The sequence below is a fragment of the Ursus arctos genome, unplaced genomic scaffold (genome assembly GCF_023065955.2).
Source record: "Ursus arctos isolate Adak ecotype North America unplaced genomic scaffold, UrsArc2.0 scaffold_3, whole genome shotgun sequence".
NCBI lineage: Eukaryota > Metazoa > Chordata > Mammalia > Carnivora > Ursidae > Ursus > Ursus arctos.
Genome location: NW_026622985.1, coordinates 85,066,603 through 85,085,305, shown reverse-complemented (window position 1 = coordinate 85,085,305; position 18,703 = coordinate 85,066,603). Strand labels below are relative to the sequence as shown.

The following is an 18,703-nucleotide window of genomic DNA, read 5'->3' as shown; positions in this document are numbered from 1 at the left end:
TTTGAGGAGAAATGACATCTTGAAAATGTTGGCTCATCTAGTTCATAAATAAGGTTTATCTTTCCAGTTTTCTAGGCTTTAAACATTTATAAAACCATGTTCTGTAGTTTTCAGCATATGGAGTTGTATAGCATGTTTTGTTATATTTATCTGTAACTATTTTATGTTTCCTGAGCTTCAGCATGTGATGTTTTAAAAATTCCATTTTCTAGTTCATACATAGAATAATTGATTTTGTTAAACAGATTCTTTAGGCTTTCCTAAGATGACCATGTCTTCTGTGAATAAAGACAGTTTTACCTCTTCTTTTCCAACCTTTATGTTTTTAAATTACTTTTCTTGCCTTATTGCACTGGGTAAGCCCTCCAGTAGAACACTGGAATAAAGTGCTAAGAACAATTATCTTTGTTTCCAGTTTTACTGAGAAGACATTGAGTATTTCACAAGTATGTGACTGGCTGTGAGTTTTTCGTAGATGGTTTTTCATCAGGTTGAGGATGTTTTCCTTGCTTACTGAGTTTTTATCACGAGTGGGTGCTGCATTTAGCCAAATGCCTTTTCTGTTTCTTTTGAAATGATCGTGTGTTTTCTCTGTCATTCTGCCGAAATGGTGATTTTGGATGATTGATTTTTGAATCAGACTTCCCTTCTAAGGATAAACCTCATTTGATCATGATATATTACCCTTTTTCTTTTAAATTTGCTAATGTTTTCAGAAAGATTTTTATATCTGTGTCATGAGAGGTATTTATTTGTGGCTTTATATTGTTTTTAGATTTGGTTTCAAAGTAATACTGGTTTCATAAAATGCGTTAGGAAATGTTTCCTCGTCCTCTGTATTCTGAAAAAGTTTACATGTGATTGGTATTACTTCTTTTTTATTTCCTCCCCAAATTCGTTATTGACCTGAACTCTATCAGATTGTCTTTATTGGAGAGCTGCCTATGGGAACTAGCTATCACAGGATTCCTCTATGTAAATTTCTGGAATTCTTTTTGGACTGGTTCCTGCTTTGTGATATTTTGCCCCATAAATTTCAGTTGCCTCAGCCTCTTCAGGTTTGATCACTTTCCCCTCTGCTCAATGTGATTGTTAGACCCAGTCAGGGTCCAGTAAGTGCTGGAAGAGCAGAAAGCTAGGATAGACACTCAGTGGTTTTCATCTCTCTCATTTCTTTTCTCTCAGCAGTCACAGATTTGCTGTTCATTACCTATATTATTTGTCTGAAAACAGTTATTTCATATATTTTGTCTCATTTTCTAGTTGTTTATGTTGGTAGGCCTGGTCTGTTACTATCTCCTATGTCATGGCTGAAGGTAAAAATGTATAAGTAACATTTGAACTTTATAATAATGTAATTGTGAATGTTGACCTAAGCAAAATTAAGGTGAAAGGTTAGAAAGTAGACTTGGGATGTATGGTTAGGCTGGTTGAAAGAAAGCTGCCTCGTCAACTTGTATAATGTGATAATATGTAGAATTGAAAAAGCAAGAAGTAACCATACAAGCCACCTTATTTAACAATGTGATAGTAAATGATAAAACAATGATCTAAAAGAGTCTAACAGGATTATTTCTAGGTAAAGACAACTGGTTCAGGGAAAGAAAATGAGAGGTTATTCTTTTCCCCAGTAAACCTTGTAGAACTGTTTGACTAGGAACATATGTAGGAAATTATCAGTGAAACTAGGGAAATCACAGGAAAGAAGATATAATAGAACTGGTATTAGTCTTAATCAAATTTAAGATCAAACACATTTTAAAAGGGAAAAGAGGAATGTTTTTAATTGCTAAATGTCCGTAAAGTCATGGAATTTTATTTACTTAACAGTAGAGCCTTGAAGTATATAGAGCTGATATAAATACCAGGAGAAACTATATCCATATCCATAATGGAGAGAATTCTAACTTCTGTATTTTAGAGTTTGATAGATGAAATAGACCAAAAAAAGGAAATGGACAAAAAAATTTTTTTGAAGATTTTATTTATTTGTCAGAGAGAGCACAAGCAGGGAGAGTGGCAAGCAGAGGGAGAAGCAGGCTCCCCATTGAGCAAGAAGCCTGTTGTGGAACTTGATCCCAGGACCCTGGGATTATGACCTGAGCTGAAGGCAAATGCTTAACTGACTCAGAGCCACCCAGGCATCCCAGGAAATGGAAAATTTGAATAACACAGTTAGCAAGCATGTGTGTGTTTGTACATGCACACAACTTTGTACACATTAATACAAACCTTTGTTTTATTTTTTTTAATTTGTTTATTTATAATCTCTACACCCAATGTGGGGCTCAAACTCATGACCCCAAGATCAGAAGTCATATACTTTTCCAACTCAGCCAGCCAGCCAGCCCAGATTAGTACAGAACTTTAAAATACAAGTGCAATGAGCATAAAAATTGACTGTTAGGCTACAGTGGAAGTATTAAACAGTTCCAAAAATAATTCAGTTAGGTATATCTTTTTATTTATCCTGCTTGGGGTTTATAGGGCTTCTTAAATCTGTGTCTTGGTGAATTTCATTAATTCTGGGGGAAAAAATCAGCTATCATCTCTTCAGATACTGCCTTTTCTCTTTCTTTATCTGGGATTCTAATTACATATTTTTCAGATTTGTTTTCACTGCTTTTCATGTCTCCTAATCTCTTTTCTGTTTGTTTTCTTAGTGCATTAATGGATGATTTCTCCTGATCTTTTTGTGTTTGATTTTTTTTTTTTTTAGGTCCAGTGTTTTGCTAAATATAAATATGTCTATTGAGTTTTAACATTTTGCCTTTCTAGAAGTAATGTTCTCTTTTCATGTTTGGTATATTTTAAATATATTTTTTGTACCCTGCTCCTAGTTTCAAGTTTATCATATATTTGAGGGTTTTTTTGGGTTTTTTTGGCAGCAAATCATATACTTGTTTAAATGGATAAGCATTATTGTTTTTAAATCTGTGTCTAATAATTCCACTAGCCAAAGTCTGTGAGGAATGTTTCTACTGGTGGTTGTTCATGTTGTTTTATTTCTTTATGTGCTTGGTTATATCTATGCCTACTTCCTGTTTTTTGTCACTGAATTATTTGTAGGGTTGTCCAGGGCCCAAGGTAGATTTGGCCTTCTGTAGAGAAACTTTGATTTGGCTTCTGCTGGATCCTATGAACAGTGCCAATAGGGATGCCTCCAACATAATGGTTGCTGGTGGGGCCAAGTATAAAGGTCTTAGGTCTCTAGGATGCAAATCTTCCATACGGTTGGTTTCAGCAACTTCTTCAGGATGTTTTTCTTCTATCCCCATTTTATCTTATCTCTGTAGTTTGTTGTTATCCTGAGACTGAAAGAGCCTTTTGGGGACAGGCTAGGTCTCAGCTTAACATGGGGTTGAGTTCCCCAAAGACTCTTCACCTTGGGCTGGCCCTGGGCTTTGAATGCTGACGCTTCCTCCCCATTTGTTGTTACACAGACTTTACACTTAACTCTCTGAATTTTGACTTTTCATACAGAAATTGGCTTGGGACTGCCCCACTGCAGATCATTATTGTTTCTAAGATTAGTTAAAAAACAAAACTTTATATAGTATTTTTCATTGTTTCTAGGAGGAGGAAAAGTTAAAGCTGTGAATGTATTTATTGGAAAACAAAGAACAAAAACTAGATTAGCTTATTTCTAGGTTAAGAAACCAAGAAAGAGTAGTAAACATTGTGACAGTAGAAGCAGAATTAAGCAGAATTTGGAGAAATAGAAAAAAAGTAGTATTTCAATATAAGAGCTGGTTCCGTGAAAGACAATAAAATAATCAAACTCTTGGCTAGTCTGATCAGAAAATAAAGAGAAAAACCATAAAGATACATTAGAAATAAAAGTGGGACTATGACTACACACATGAAAGAAATTAAGTGATCACACTAGAGATTGTAAACCATCGTAATTAATAGTTTGGCAGTTTATCGTCAAATTAACACTATTAAAAATATTTTACACATTAAAACTGCTTCTCCACAGGTGCCATATTTTGCTTTAGTTGATATATAACACACAATAACATATTTAAAGAAAAATTTCCTGTTGTACTTTTCATTTGATGCTATATTCCTGGAAAATTAAGTTTAGTGTACATGTTTCAGTAAAAAAGTAAACCACATGTGTTTTTCATCTCCTATTTTTAGACTTTCTCCCTTGCTCATCTCTTTGTATCAGCTTATTAATTTTCTGTCATTGGGTTTGTAGAGTAGGTATTTATGGCGGTGTGTGTGTGGTGGAGCAGCTGTCATGGAGTGCATGCTTTTCCAGCTTTTTCTGGAACCTTGAAAAGTTAAGATTTTTTTAAAAGGGAAATTAACAATGCTTAATTCTTTGTTCTAGAGAGTAGCTTGGCGTTCATTTGGCAAATATTTATTGAGCGCCTAAAATGTACACTACTTAGCTTTATATTTTATCCTGGAGAAAGACTTCGGGTTATGCAAAAGTCACATGAGTTTACCAAGTCAGCTGTTTTATATGCCTCCTACTCACAAGTAAGTTGGAGTATGCCAAATAGGACCAATTAGCTGGAAGATTCAGATTTTTATTTTATTATTTTTATTCAGATTTTTAAATGTGGAAATCAAATGGTATGGGTGCTTGCGTCCTCCAGGACCACTAAGAATTATGTCTGAATATTTAAGAACAGGATTTTTGGAGACCTTATGATATTACCAATAGAAGCTGAGGAACATAAAGAGAAGTCTCACTTTCTTAATTGCCTTCAGCATTAATCTGAGTGTGTTCACAAATCTGAGGGGTTTTGTTTTTGTGTTTTACTTACATATGAAAAGATGAAAGTACCTTTATGTTAAAAATATAGCAAGATTTCAGGCTTTTGAATAGTGTCTCCACTCTACCTTGTTCCTACCTTTTTTCTTGAAGACATCATTTCTGTTAGTCCCTACTCCTGTATTCTGACAGGCACAATTTCCTATTTCTGGGATCTCTTCATATCCACTTAGATATGATTGTATTTAATGTGTCCCATCTTTCATTTATTATTGACTATTTATTTGGGGGGGGCACAGGGAGAGAGAGAATCTTAAGCAGGCTCCACACGCAGCATGGAGCCCAATGCTGGTCTTAGTTTCACAACCCTGAGATCATGACCTGAGCTGAAATCAAGAGTCGGACATTTCGGGGCACCTGGATGGCTCAGTCATTAAGCGTCTGCCTTCGGCTCAGGGCGTGATCCTGGCATTCTGGGATCGAGCCCCACATCAGGCTACTCCGCTGGGAGCCTGCTTCTTCCTCTCCCACTCCCCCTGCTTGTGTTAACCTCTCTCAATGGCTGTCTCTATCTCTGTCAAATAAAAAAAAAAAAGAGTCGGACATTTAGCCACTGAGCCACCCAGGCGTCCCTATTTTTTACTAGTAGTAATAATTAATAACTTATTGAATGCTTATGTGTAGGACACAGTTTTAATCACTTTATAAATGTATAACTTTTCTAACTCATACAGAAACCCTCTGAATAAATTACCGTGATTCCTATTTTACAGGAGAAATGACTGAGGCAGGCAGGTCACATAACTTATGGCCAAGGTCTCTCATAGTAAAGAGGAGCCAAGATGCAAAGCCAGGCAGTGTGATTCAGGCCACCAGTAGCCTTGGCATTAGCGGTAGGAATGAAAACAATATTGTAATGACAAGAAAGGGAAAAAAATTGTAGCAGTATAATTGCTGGTATTTACTGAGGGATTACTGTGTGCTATTCATGATAATAATGGCTTTATAAGAGTTATTTTACTTTTACACCAGCCTTTAAATCATTTTCATCTTACTATTGAGGACACTGAGGCATAGAGTTTCATTAACTTGCTTAAGTCCACGTGTCTAGTAAGTGTTGGAAACTAAAGTCAAACTCCTAAGCCAGAGTATCTATGGATTATTGTTTATTTGCCCATTTATGTTCCTTTTAGATTGACAGTGAATTAAAGAATAAGTACTTCATTAATCTAGCACATAGTATGTTTTCATTAAATATTTGTGGATTGTAATATATAAACCTATGTTTAGATGAGATAAGTTATACTCTGCCGCTTACACAGCACCCTGGAAGCTTTCTTTTCCTGTCAACTCTGCTGGATGCGATAGGGAATACCACGATTGTATTTTTTTTATTATAGAACCTTTCTCAGTGTTTTAAGTTTTAGTGCTAAAAGTGGTTTGTGCTAAGTTCTAAAAAAATAAGTATTTTTAAAACTTTTATCTTAAGTTTATTAAATAAAAATATTTTAAGCAGTTAAAAGATTTAGAAAAAGAGAGCTGTAACAAATAACTGCATACCCATTATCCAAAATGATAATTGGTTATTCATGTAGCTTATTTCTTTTCTTATTTAATGCTAACTTCTATGTTTGTTTTGTGATTAAAGCCATATCCAGAAGACCCAGCAGTTTATAAACCACTCTCCCAGGAAGAATTGCAAAGGATAAAGAATGAGAAAAAACAGAAACAGAATGAGAGAAAACAGAAAATATCAGAAAACCGCAAACATTTGGCTAGTGTACGTGTTGTACAAAAAAACCTCGTCTTTGTTGTAGGTCTCTCTCAGCGCCTAGCAGACCCAGAGGTAAGTCCTCTTCTGTTTTCTTGCTCAACCTGACATTTTTTTCTTTTTTGCCTCTCTTATTTGGAAATAACAGCTGATCTTCCCTATTTGCAGGATTCCCCTGAAATTATTAAAACTTAGGAGAGAATGGGAAATGATTTTTTAATTATCTCTAAGAATCCAATGACCATTTGTGATCTTAGGCAAGTGTCTTAATCTTTTTGGCCTCATTTTCTTCAGTTGCAAAACGAGGCAGTTGAACTAGATCTCTGCAATCTCCTTCAGTGCTAATAATCTCTGAAAGTTGGATAATGGTTCCATTTTGCTATTCAGGCTAACATGTGACATGACTACTTGGTTTCTTTCCTCTTTTCTGTAGCTATATAAGGATCACAGTGGACATGCAGTTACATGAACCCACTAGAGATCTGTATTTTTTTTTTAATCCTGTCCACATAGTGATTCTTGGTTATTGAACAATTATAGACCTGCTGCTACACTGTACCATCATTCTTTATTCATTTATTTTAAGCCAATATTGGGGAAAGAATTTGATGAAGGAAAATAATGGACCAGGTTCTGTGTCGTTTGTTTGGAGGCAGGGGAGGCCTTAACCCTTTTGTTCATTACCTTTTTTTTGCCTTTCGCCACATGCATTGTAAGAGTAATGTTGAGCTTATAACTTTCCCTGATGCCCTTGGATGTACATCTGCTAATTTTCAGTTTCTGATATATTAGGAGGGGCTGACTAGATTGATGGGAGAGCAGGTAGAAGCTGATTGACAGCCAGAGTGTTTGCTTCAGTAGGATAGAGTTGGATTTGGGGGATCTGCCAGAAGTACTCCCTGAGAAGGGTTTGGAGTAGTCCTTGTCATCATGGTACCAATAAGAGGGAGGATTATAGTGAATATGCTTAGGGAGATGGGAATCTTCAGACTTGGCTAAGTGGGCAAAGACCCCAGTGGAAGGAAATTTAAGGAGTCTAAAAATCGATTTTGTAAAAATCAGTTTAGAGAGAATAATGTATATTTATTAATGATGAGCTTACTGTATAATTGAGGCTCTGAAGGGCTTCAGGATCAGGAGAAGAGAAAGTCAGGGAGACCTTAGTAAGAAGCCTTTATCATTGGCAATAAACACAGAGGCAACTCCAGAATTACTTGGTCTGAAGTCTGGGGATACTGGCATTAGTGGGCGGCATGAATCCTTCAGGAGACCAGGTTTTTTCCAAAGCCAAAGGGGGCTGATCTAGAGTTCTACAGGAAAAGACTTCAGTAAGAGCTGTTAAGGATGAGAGCTCGTTTTAGGCCTATGACTCAACCTCAGCAGCCAGTTCTTTTTGTTTTTAATTCCTCTGGCAGGCAGAATCCTACTTCCCCTGTGACCATTTTCTTGAACACCACTACAACTTTATACGCCAGTCCTTCTGTCTTCCCCTTTCAACTCTGCCTTTTTTCTAATCAGAGGGCACGTCTTGCTTTTGCAAGTTTTTTATTTTATCTGTCTCTATTTACTCCTATTAATCTTACTGATTAGAATCTACTTTGGCATTTCTGAAACTGCTATTCTGGTAAACCAATGGAACTTTTATTTTGATTTGACAACTCTTGGAAATGCATGTACTTGATTTTGTTAATACATCCTGCCTGGATCCTGTCACCTATATTACTGGAGGTATATGGGGAGCAGCACCTGAAAGCTGGCTAAAATTAAGCCATAGTCTCAGTCTGGTTTTTGGATTATAGGTTTCCTACCTCCTCTTGAGATTCTGTGATTTGTTTTTATTTACTTACAGAGGTTTCTTATTTCCATCTCAAATGACATGACTCCAGTAACATTAATCTGAAGAACTATTACACAGAAAAAAATTAATCTAGGTGGTGACTAGTGAGAGAAGGTACTTTATCATGAATCTAAATGTACCTTAAAAAAAACACTCTACTTTGGGCGCCTGGGTGGCTCAGCTGTTAAGCGTCTGCCTTCGGCCCAGGGCGTGATCCCAGGGTCCTGGGATCGAGCCCCACATCGGGCTCCCTGCTCTGCTGGGAGCCTGCTTCTTCCTCTCCCACTCCCCCTGCTTGTGTTCCCTCTCTCGCGGGCTGTCTCTCTCTCTGTCAAATAAATAAATAAAATATTTAAAAAAAAAGCCATTCTATTTGTTTTATACTTTTGAAATCATTGTTGCTTGGTGAGAGGACAGTGAATTTTTTTAAACATTCATTTCTCTCATTTATTTCTCTTGAAACTCTAGGAAGACCAAAGACCAGTGTTTTTTGTATTCTTTCCTACCACTTCTAAATAATAGCAAATTCTCTTAATTTATTGTGTAATCTTTTCAGTTTGGAAAATTTAAAGTTGGATTTATTAGAAAACTTGGTTTCAAGTTGTTAGTGTAACTTTCAGGTCAAAGAAGTCCCCTATTTACTTATTTTTGGATGATGAACAATTTGATATTTGACTGAATTCTGATTAGCAAAACAAGAGAGCTTAGGAAAAATTCAAGCTTATTTTGAAAATAACTTGTGCATCAGAAAACTTAATACCAAAATTAATTGTCAAATGTATTCATTTATTGATCAATAAAAAAAACTTTTATTTTTTTAAGATTTTATTTATTTGAGAGAGAGAGAGAGCAAGCACGAGTGGGGGAGGAGTAGAGGAAGAGGAAGTAGCAGACTTCCTGCTGAGCAGGGAGCCAGATTCCGATTCCGGCTTAACTGACTGAGCTACCTGGGCACCCCACAAAAAAACTATTTTAGAAGATATGATAGGTAGTTAGAGGCAGTGATGAGAAGTGATCATCTTCCAAATCCTAAAATTTATAGATTTGCTGGAACCTAATTCATTCATTTTATGAATTAACTCTTGAATACTTACCATGTTTTAGGTACTTTGATGTTGGAGATAAAATAATTTAGCCAGTCACAGTCTCTATGCTTAACTAACTTACAGACTATTGGTAAGACAGGATTTAAGTCCTTTTTTTTTTTTTTCTTTTTTAAAGATTTTATTTAGTTATTTATTTGAGAGAGAGAGACAGAGATAGCATCAGAAATAGCAACAGAAAGAGCGACAGAGAGCATGAGCAGGGAGGAGAGGGAGAAGCAGGCTCTGTGCTGAGCAGGAAGCCCAATGCAGGGCTCAATTCCAGGACCCTGAGATCATGACCTGAACTGAAGGCAGATGCTTAACTGACAGAGCCACCCAAGCACCCTAAATTTAAGTACTTGTAGGTGTGCTGGGCATTTATAAACAGGGAAGTACAGAGTTTGGGGGGAACGTATAACAGTGGGGAACTTGGCTAGTATAGAAATCCACAAAAAGCCTCCCAGAGGAAAGGATAATTAAGAATTACTAGAGATTGGCTAGGCAACAAATAAGGACAGGAGTGTCCTGGGTATGTGGTGGTTCGAGAGAGCAGCTTGTTTGAGGAACTTAAAGACTTTAAAGACAGAACCATGTTATTTTACAAATGAGAAATTGAGGCATAGGGAGGTTAAGTGACTTAGTTAAGTGAACTGGGATCACACAGCTATTTCACAGCAGAGCCAGAACTAGGAACCACCCCCTTCCCAACCCACCAGTTTTTTAAAGGTCCTGTTCCAGGGTATTTTACACTGATAATTGGTCTGTTGTTCATCCATTCCCCTAATTTATCCATTCATCCTTCTATCTGCTTACCAAGTTTTTTATTTTCTCTGTAGTATCCATGAAGACTTGACTATGTTCCCAAAGAATATATAGGAAGACATTAGGCATGCCATTGGGCATTTATAATTCTGTCATGTGGCCTTGTGTATTCTATATTAGTATTAAAGCTGGCTCACTGTGAAGTAAATATGTGGGATTTCATATATGGATAATGTAGTGATATGCAGGGTGCTTTACCTACTCCCCATACTTCTGAATCACTAGAATACTGTTCTGCTAGTTGTATGTTTAGGTAGAATCTGGAGCACTTAATATAGAAAGTTTAAATTATTTGAATTTCCCTTGCCTGGCCGGGCAAGCCATTTCTTATCAGCCATAGGCCATTTGCTAATACTTTGGGGCCCACCAGTGTTTTTTTATCCATGTAATTCTTTTTGTTCAGTGCTGACACAGTTACTTTTCGGTTAGCATTTATTGAGTACCTACAGTGTGCTGGGCAGTATGTAAGACACTGAATATACACCAGTACAAAGGTAGTCCTTGCTTATTTTCAAACTAACAGTATAATATAATATGAGAAGTACTTTGTGCTGTGGAGGCACAAGAGAGAGCACCCGATCTTGTTGGGGAGGTATGTACTCTTCCACTATCTTTGGGGCAAAGTGCTTCTGGTGCAGGAACTGTACAAATTCTTCAGGATGAGAAAGATCTCGGTCTGCAAGTGATTTTTTTGGCTGGAAGATTAGAGTGCATTGGTGAGAGATGAGGCTGGTGAGGTAAGTAGTAACATACAATGAAGGGCTTTCTAACCATGTGAAGGAGTTTGCACTTTATTCTAAAGGCAGTGGGAACCTGTTGAATGTTCTTAAGAACAGGGACATGGCTAGATTTGTGCTTTGAAAATAATCATTCTGGCTTCAGTGTGACATGTCAGTATAATTATATACAAGTCTTATGTTGTATTGAAGGTGTTATGCCCAAATACTGGCCAGAAACTATTTCCATAAGTGAGTGGTTTTCAACCTTATCAGAGCCAGTACCCGTGTTTTAAAATATAACACTGTGTGACTTTTATGAAGTGATTTCATGAAATAAAGAAATAAAAGGGAAATAATTTATAAAAAGACTATTTCTACATGTAAAATTTTGGGTACCACTACTCTAGAACCTTGCTACTCAAGGTGTGGTTTCTGAGCTGGTAGATTAGTATCCCCTGGGTGCTTATTATGTAAACTCAGGCCCTGCTTCAGAGCAACTAGATCTGAATATGCAGTTTAACTAAGTCCTCAAATGATTTGTTTGCATATTCAAGTTTGGGGAGTACTGTTTTTAAATACGCAATAAAATAGTAAGATGCTTGCATGTGTGTGCAGAATCACTGTGGGTGTGACACCTACAAAGGCAGATTGTTAAAGGTATATGTATTGGCAGTCCAGATACTATGAAAAGCAAATGATGTGATTTTTCTGAAATAACTCTTGGTATAATTCTGAACAAAGCACTTGTAGTCTTCCCTTAATTACATATTATTTCCTTTCCTATAAATTCAACATATGTCAAAACTGTAGGGAACTACTTCTGAGTTTATATATAACGTGGAATTTGTTTCTATGTTCACTTAATTATAAATAGGTTTCTCAGTTACATGAATGTCTTGTAGAACATTCAAAAGTTGTGCAGGACAATTCTTTATTGTGCAGGACTAGCCGGAGCATTGTAAGCCGTTCCTGGCTCCCATCCACTGAACATAAGTATCGCCTCCCAGTCCCTTTGACAACCTCCCCCAATAAAAGCTCCCACAGATTTTCCAAATGTTCCCTTGAATGCTGCCTTCATTGAGAGCTACGGCCATAACTCAGATGTGATTTGAGATGCTGATGCAGCACAACGTGTGACCAGCCTGAACTCCCTGAAGCAGGTATTCTGGCTCTGAAGCCCTGTGCTGAGTTGGTGTGCATCCAGTTGGAATATTGAGTGCAGTTCTAAACTCCACCAGCCAGGAAGCTTCTCAAAACAAGCTCTTCCCTACTCATCAGCCCTGAGACTTTGATGGGTACAACCTGAGGGTCATTGGTTTTGCCACTTAATAGTCTCATTTGTCTTGGGGGATCTGGTGGAAAAAAGATTGAAAACCAATACAGTCACCTCATCTTATAATCCATTACAATTGGCTATAGGAAATGTAACAGCCTTATACTTATAAGAACCTAAAGTAAAATGTGGTAAAAATAATGATGTTAATTAATTTGAAAACTATTAAGGATTAATGATACCTCAGCCAGACTCTTTCACAAAGCTTTGATTCTGTCATATGCAGAACATATTGGCCAAGATTTTAAGTATGTGAGAATGTTATCAAATTAGAGTGTTTGGAAAGAATACTTTGCACACACATGGAAAGGTACACACAGAAAGCTTTCCTTGAGAGAGCTTTTTATTTGGGAAGGTTGTAGGAACAGTAGGTCTATAGATAAATTCTAGGAAAAGAATAAAATGTAATTTTGGAGTAGTTGCAAATTACAAGGAGAGGTTTTTAAATCAAGTTACGTATTAGTCAAATTAGGCAAGGTCAAGTAAGTCTCTAAGAGAAGTTAAATGAATGCATGTAGTGATCACAAAGTAAAGGAAATGACAGAAGTATGAGGGGGAATAACCACCAAGAAGTAACCAGGTAATAGAGAAAGAAATGTATAAATTTGTTTCCTCAATTTTTTTCCATCCATCACCACATATATGTTATTTACCAGGAAAAGGGAAGAAAAAAACAGGAGATAATCAAGAAGTGGTAAAATTGACACAAAGAAACTAAGTACACACACATTGTTGAATCATGAAGCCTAAGGTTGAGGAACATTGTTACCATATTTGCAATTTGTAGCTTTAATGTAATATATCAAATGTCATATACAGTAGATTTATTAGTAAAGACTCTACTATGTCTGTTCCTGAGTTTTTGTCTCTGTTTAATACATAATTATTTTGGTCATTCTTTTGAAAATTACTTTTTTATAAGAATTATCTATTAATGAAAATGTGGTTAAGATATTTGATCTGTTTGGTATTTAAGACCACTGTGAAGATAAGATCCCATGGATTATTGGTGTACATATTAAAACGTAGTGGGTAGTACCAAACTTAGTGAGTCTTTAGTTTCCATATAGTGGGTCAATTAAAAATAGCTTTTGGACTCTGTTGATGATTTCCTATAGGTTAATCACAGAAATTGTAAATAGGTAGTAGTCACATTTATTAGAAAACTTTAAAAATTATTTTCCTTTCACTGAAGAGGGATGGTGTATGTTCCCATTATAAGGATAACGTTGATGAAAATGGGGACACATTATACCTTATTTCTTCTTCTTTTATAGGTTTTAAAACGACCAGAATATTTTGGGAAGTTTGGTAAAATACATAAAGTTGTCATCAATAATAGCACATCATATGCAGGCTCACAGGTAACTAATTATAGGGGTTTTTGCCTTTCTTCCCTATGGTCTAGGCTTGACCTGGGCTGTTCAGAAGGAAAATCTACTTTCTGGGATTAGGAAGCCTGAGGGTCAAGGATTTAAGCAGTGTAGTGACCTCTACTGGTGGGGTGGGGGAATTTCTGGTGCTCATTTGACTTCAGGACTTAATAGTAGTAAGATAGTACTAAGAAATAGTAAAGATAGTAGTAAGAAATAGTAAAACAAAGATTAGGTGATGGTTTGAGGGGGAGGGGGAGTTGAGTCTATTATCAGGCAGTGTAATAATTAGATGATGATTTCAAATTCATATTTTCAGGTATTGAAAACTTAATAGGGCATCTTTGTTATGCTGGTATTAGCAGATAGAATACTCTTGTAAATTGCATTTATTTTTGGGAGAACATAATTGACACAGTGTCTTTAAATTTTATTTTTTTAAATCCAACTTTCAAAATTTGTTGTAACCTTGACGAGCCTGTCAAATGACTTTAGAAAAATAAATACCAAGCCAGAGATGATACTTTATCCATATTATATTTTAGTCTACTTAAAATCAGATAATTGTTTTAAGATGAGCTAGTATATGGTTTAATCAAAGCTACTACTATTTCTAATTATTGTCATTATTACTAATGATAGTAGTAGTGAAGGCCTTTAGAATTCCCTAGGCAGAGTGCAAAAGAATTGTTTTTTTCAAGTTTTTCTTGAATTTGAAACTAGTAACAGTGTGTTTTCACTTTAGGGTCCAAGTGCCAGTGCTTATGTAACCTATATCCGGTCAGAAGATGCTCTCAGAGCCATACAGTGTGTCAACAATGTGGTAGTAGATGGCAGAACACTTAAGGTAATATGGTCCTCTTGATTTTTTTTAAGGGGGAAGAGAGAAAATACAGTAAATCGGGGAGAGCCTAGCATTTACTTCTTACATTTGGAGGGAGTCTGTTTGAAGATTGCTTCTTAAGCATCCGTACTGATTTATGATAGCTTATTTGTTTACTACCAGCTTATGTAGGGTCTTGTTTTACCAGGTAGGAATAAATACATTCATTATTTGGTGATAATCTTTAAAAAATCTGTATTTACACGTAATCTTATTTTGTGAAAATAGGATCTGTTATTCTTATCAGAAGTAGATAATGGTTATAATTTGTCAGTACTTAAAGATTTGCCCATTGATCAATTAAGGTTTGAGTAAAGGGCCACACTAAGCCATGCTTTGTATAAATGGAAAAAGGATGGCATAACTAGAAAAAAGAATTTGCTTAGGTGCCAGACTTCTGTAACATGAAGTAGATTTTATGTATCTTCTCTTCTTATCTCTAAGGAAGATGATTTGGGTACTCAAGTTCTGGAAAATCTAACTGAGGTGTTTTCTTTGGTTCTTCCAAATGAGCATCATCTTCAATAGATCCTGCTAGTAAGAGTTTAGTTCTCCAGTACTCAGAGGCATACTTCTTGATTTGTCATGTCTGTGCCTCATTTGAGGTGAAGTGAAAACACCAAACATGGAAATTCTCATTGTGTCAATTCACGTTTTGGGTCCTTATTTCCCCCTCCCTGACTCTTTCTGCAGGCATCCCTAGGTACAACAAAATACTGCAGTTACTTCTTAAAGAATATGCAGTGTCCAAAGCCTGACTGCATGTATCTACATGAATTGGGGGATGAGGCGGCCAGCTTCACAAAAGAGGAAATGCAGGTAGTAAATTAATGTGAATTATAAACTTTGCAGAAAAGGGAGTATTTTTCTTTAAAAGTTAAAATTGTAAAAGCAAAAACGAGGGATTTTATTTTTTTTAATTGTTATTAAAGTAGCATTTTCCAAACAGTGTTCCATGGAATGTCAGTTTTACAGAATATTGTTATGATAAAAATCGGTCTGTAGTCCATTAAGTTTGAAAATGCTAGATTAATGAAGATAGTTTTCTTTCCTGCAGGACTTCTCAGAGTCTTTAATATGCTAATACATACCCAAGAATGTACAATCAGAACTTAATTGACCAAGGAAAGCATTTTGGTAAATGCTACTTTAGGGGGAATATCAACAAAATGGAAGCCAAGTGGGTTACTGTAATTATGAGGGGTTTTTTTCCTTCCTAATTTCCACTCTTTACAGAACCTGCTAGAAAATAATAACCTATCAAATGTTTCCGATAACCTAACGTTTTTATAAAATGGTTCTCCCCGTGAAAGTGTACACTGAGTCAGTGTCCTGTGAAGGGTGAATTGAAGGTTTATTATCCTGTGTTTTTTTTAATATTTCCTGTTCTCTGTTCTCCTTTCAATTTGTAGTATTATAAATGTGACTTTACAAATAAAAATGTTGACCATATGCATATTAAGTAAGGTTTATACCAGAGCACAATGCTGCACTTCCCTATTATAGATGAGGACATCAGATTGTTGCTGTAGACTTTTGCAGTAATACTTTTCATTTAGAAGGTAGAGGGGCATTGATTGCTACCTTGGACTCTCCAGGTCAAACTAGAGAAAGTATAGTAGGGTCTCCGTTAAGAGCAGATTGTTAAAATCAAATATTACTCTTTTTTAATTTGGAGTTATTTCAGATTAAAGCCCCATTATAATTGATCCATTGGAATTTCTTGATCGTATTTCTGTATGGTACAAAAACAGTGTTAAAATAACAGATGACTTCTTATTTAATAAATGCTTCTTGATTTTTTTTTTTCTTTTTTTGGGTGAAACGTTCTGGATAGAATTTAAGGTTGAACCATTCCAAACTAAATTTTGACATGTAGAGAATTACTCATGCTACTATTATAGTGAAAATTTCTGTCAAAGAATCTCTAAGCCCTAGTTGATTTCATTTTTGAGTATTATTGAATTGTAAATGAAAATGGACAGACATTCCCATGGAATGACTTGTATTGGGATTTAACTAGTCTTTGTGGACTGCCCCTGTAAAATCATTTGAGTATTAAGTTTTAGCTCTTAGTTGCTAATGAAAGCCATAATGTCTCCTGAAGTATTGATTGTAGAAAAGAATTTCAAGACTTTGCATGTTTTAAAGATGTAAAATCCACATCTAACTGTATTTTTTTTCTTAATAATTTAAAATTCATATTGTTGTAATGAATTCATCTGCCCTTCTCTATGTGAGTTTAAAATTAATTTGAGAAGAGGTTTCTTTATTAAAAGAGTTCCTCTATATAGGAAGGAAGTTTGAACAAATTATATCATGGCAAAAGTCAGAAGATCTTTCCTTGTTACTGCATAATTGAAGATTTAGTATCATATGAAATATTTATAGATCCATTCGAAACAGGCAGGAGCCCCCTTGGAACAGGGCACAATGCAATGTGCAGTGTATATGATACAGTCCTACTTGATTAGATGATGTTGCCCTTGCTTGTTTTTATTGTTTTGTGTTTGTTTTGATCTATCCCGTTCTGGGTTTGGTTTTCCTGTAATATCTGGTTAGACCACACTTCTAAAATAATTAATCCTGAAGGTAAGTAAAAATGTCATTTCAGTCATGATATACATGCATATAGTAAAAAGTTATTCAAAGTTATTTCACTGTAATTTTTTTTTTAAGATTTTGTTTATTTTTGAGAGAGAGAAAGTGCATAAGCATGAGTGGGGGGAGGAGGGGCAGGGGGAGAAGTAGGCTCCCCACTGAGCAGGGAGGCCTGATGTGGGACTCGATCCCAGGACCCTGGGATCATGACCTGAGCCAAAGGCAGACACTTAACCTACTGAGCCACCCAGGTGCCCCTCGTTGTAATTTATTTTTGTGTATGACTAATTTCCAGAGGCAGTCTTTGCCTAATTTCTCAGATAGTGTTTCTGACATTGTCTTCTGATATACGGCAACCAACTACAGTAAATACAGATTTCTCTTTGTTGTGTACAGAGCAGTGATCTGCAGACTTTCTGTAAAGAGCCGATTAGTAAATATTTTAGGCTTTCTGGGCCTATATGGACTTTGTAGTAAATACTGAATTCTTGTTGTAGCAGAGACAAGCTGTAGATAGCAAGTAAGTGAATGAGCATGACTGTTCCAATAAAACTTTATTTATAAAAACAAAGGGGCTGGGGGCACCTGGGTGGCTCAGTCGGTTAAGTGTCTGCCTTTGACTCAGGTCCTGATCCCAGGGTCCTGGGATCAAGCCCCACATCGGGCTCCCTGCTCAGTGGAGAGTCTGCTTCTTCCTTTCCCTCTGCCTGCTGCTCCCTCTCCTTGTGCATGTGTGCTCTCTAGCGCGTGCTCTCTCTCTCTCTCTCTCTCTGTGTCAAATAAATAAAATCTTAAAAACAACAACAGCAACAAAAAAGAAACAAAGGGGCTAGCTGTAAACTGGAGTTTAAAATACATTAATTTTTATGTAAAAACAAAGCAATGGAATTTATACTTTGTGTCAAGATAATGAAAAATATATTAAGACTCTTCCTCTGTATACTAGAGAAATTAATTATTTTTGGTGATCTTCAGAAAATTCTGTAATGGCCTGTTAGAAGACTTCATTATAGGTTGAAAAGGGCCTCTAGTTGTCTTTTTCTTTCTTTCTTTACTTTTCTTTCTTTTTTTTTTCTTTTCTTTCTTTCTTTTTTTTTTTTTTTTTAAGATTTATTTATTTGACAGCATAAGCAGGGGGAGTGGGAGAGGGAGAAGCAGGCTCCCTGCCAAGCAGGGAGCCCAATGTGGGGCTCATTCCCAGGACCCCGGGATCATGACTTTAGCCAAAGGCAGATGCTTAACCGACTGAGCCAAGCAGGCACCCCGGGCCTCTAGTTTTTTGAGCTGGCAAAAAAGTTGTCTGTTAATATGCTTTTCTGCATAATAAATGGTTGATGAAATCATTAATTAATGGCATATATATCATGTAGTTTTGTTGGAAGAACTTTCATTGGTCTAGCAGTCTTGTGACATCATTCTCACATGGTTCTCTAATGCCATGAAAAACCCTTACATGTTTTATTTAGGATATCTTTAATAATTTGGCAAGTAAGTCATTATTTTATACCAGCCATTTTGTGAACCCCACTGCAGTTTTAATTTCTTCT

The 18,703-nt window shown here is 36.1% G+C and overlaps 1 protein-coding gene across 12 annotated transcripts in view; it reads left to right on the top strand.

Annotated features, from left to right (window-relative positions):
• CNOT4 (CCR4-NOT transcription complex subunit 4) overlaps positions 1-18,703 on the top strand; it is a 137,917-nt gene that overhangs the window by 63,074 nt on the left and 56,140 nt on the right. For all 12 annotated transcript variants that reach the window (XM_026511579.4, XM_026511583.4, XM_026511577.4 and 9 more), the window contains 4 exons: positions 6,381-6,578; positions 13,577-13,663; positions 14,418-14,519; positions 15,249-15,374. In XM_026511579.4, coding sequence (XP_026367364.1) covers positions 6,381-6,578; positions 13,577-13,663; positions 14,418-14,519; positions 15,249-15,374 — 513 coding nt within the window. The remainder of the gene's footprint in view (positions 1-6,380; positions 6,579-13,576; positions 13,664-14,417; positions 14,520-15,248; positions 15,375-18,703) is intronic.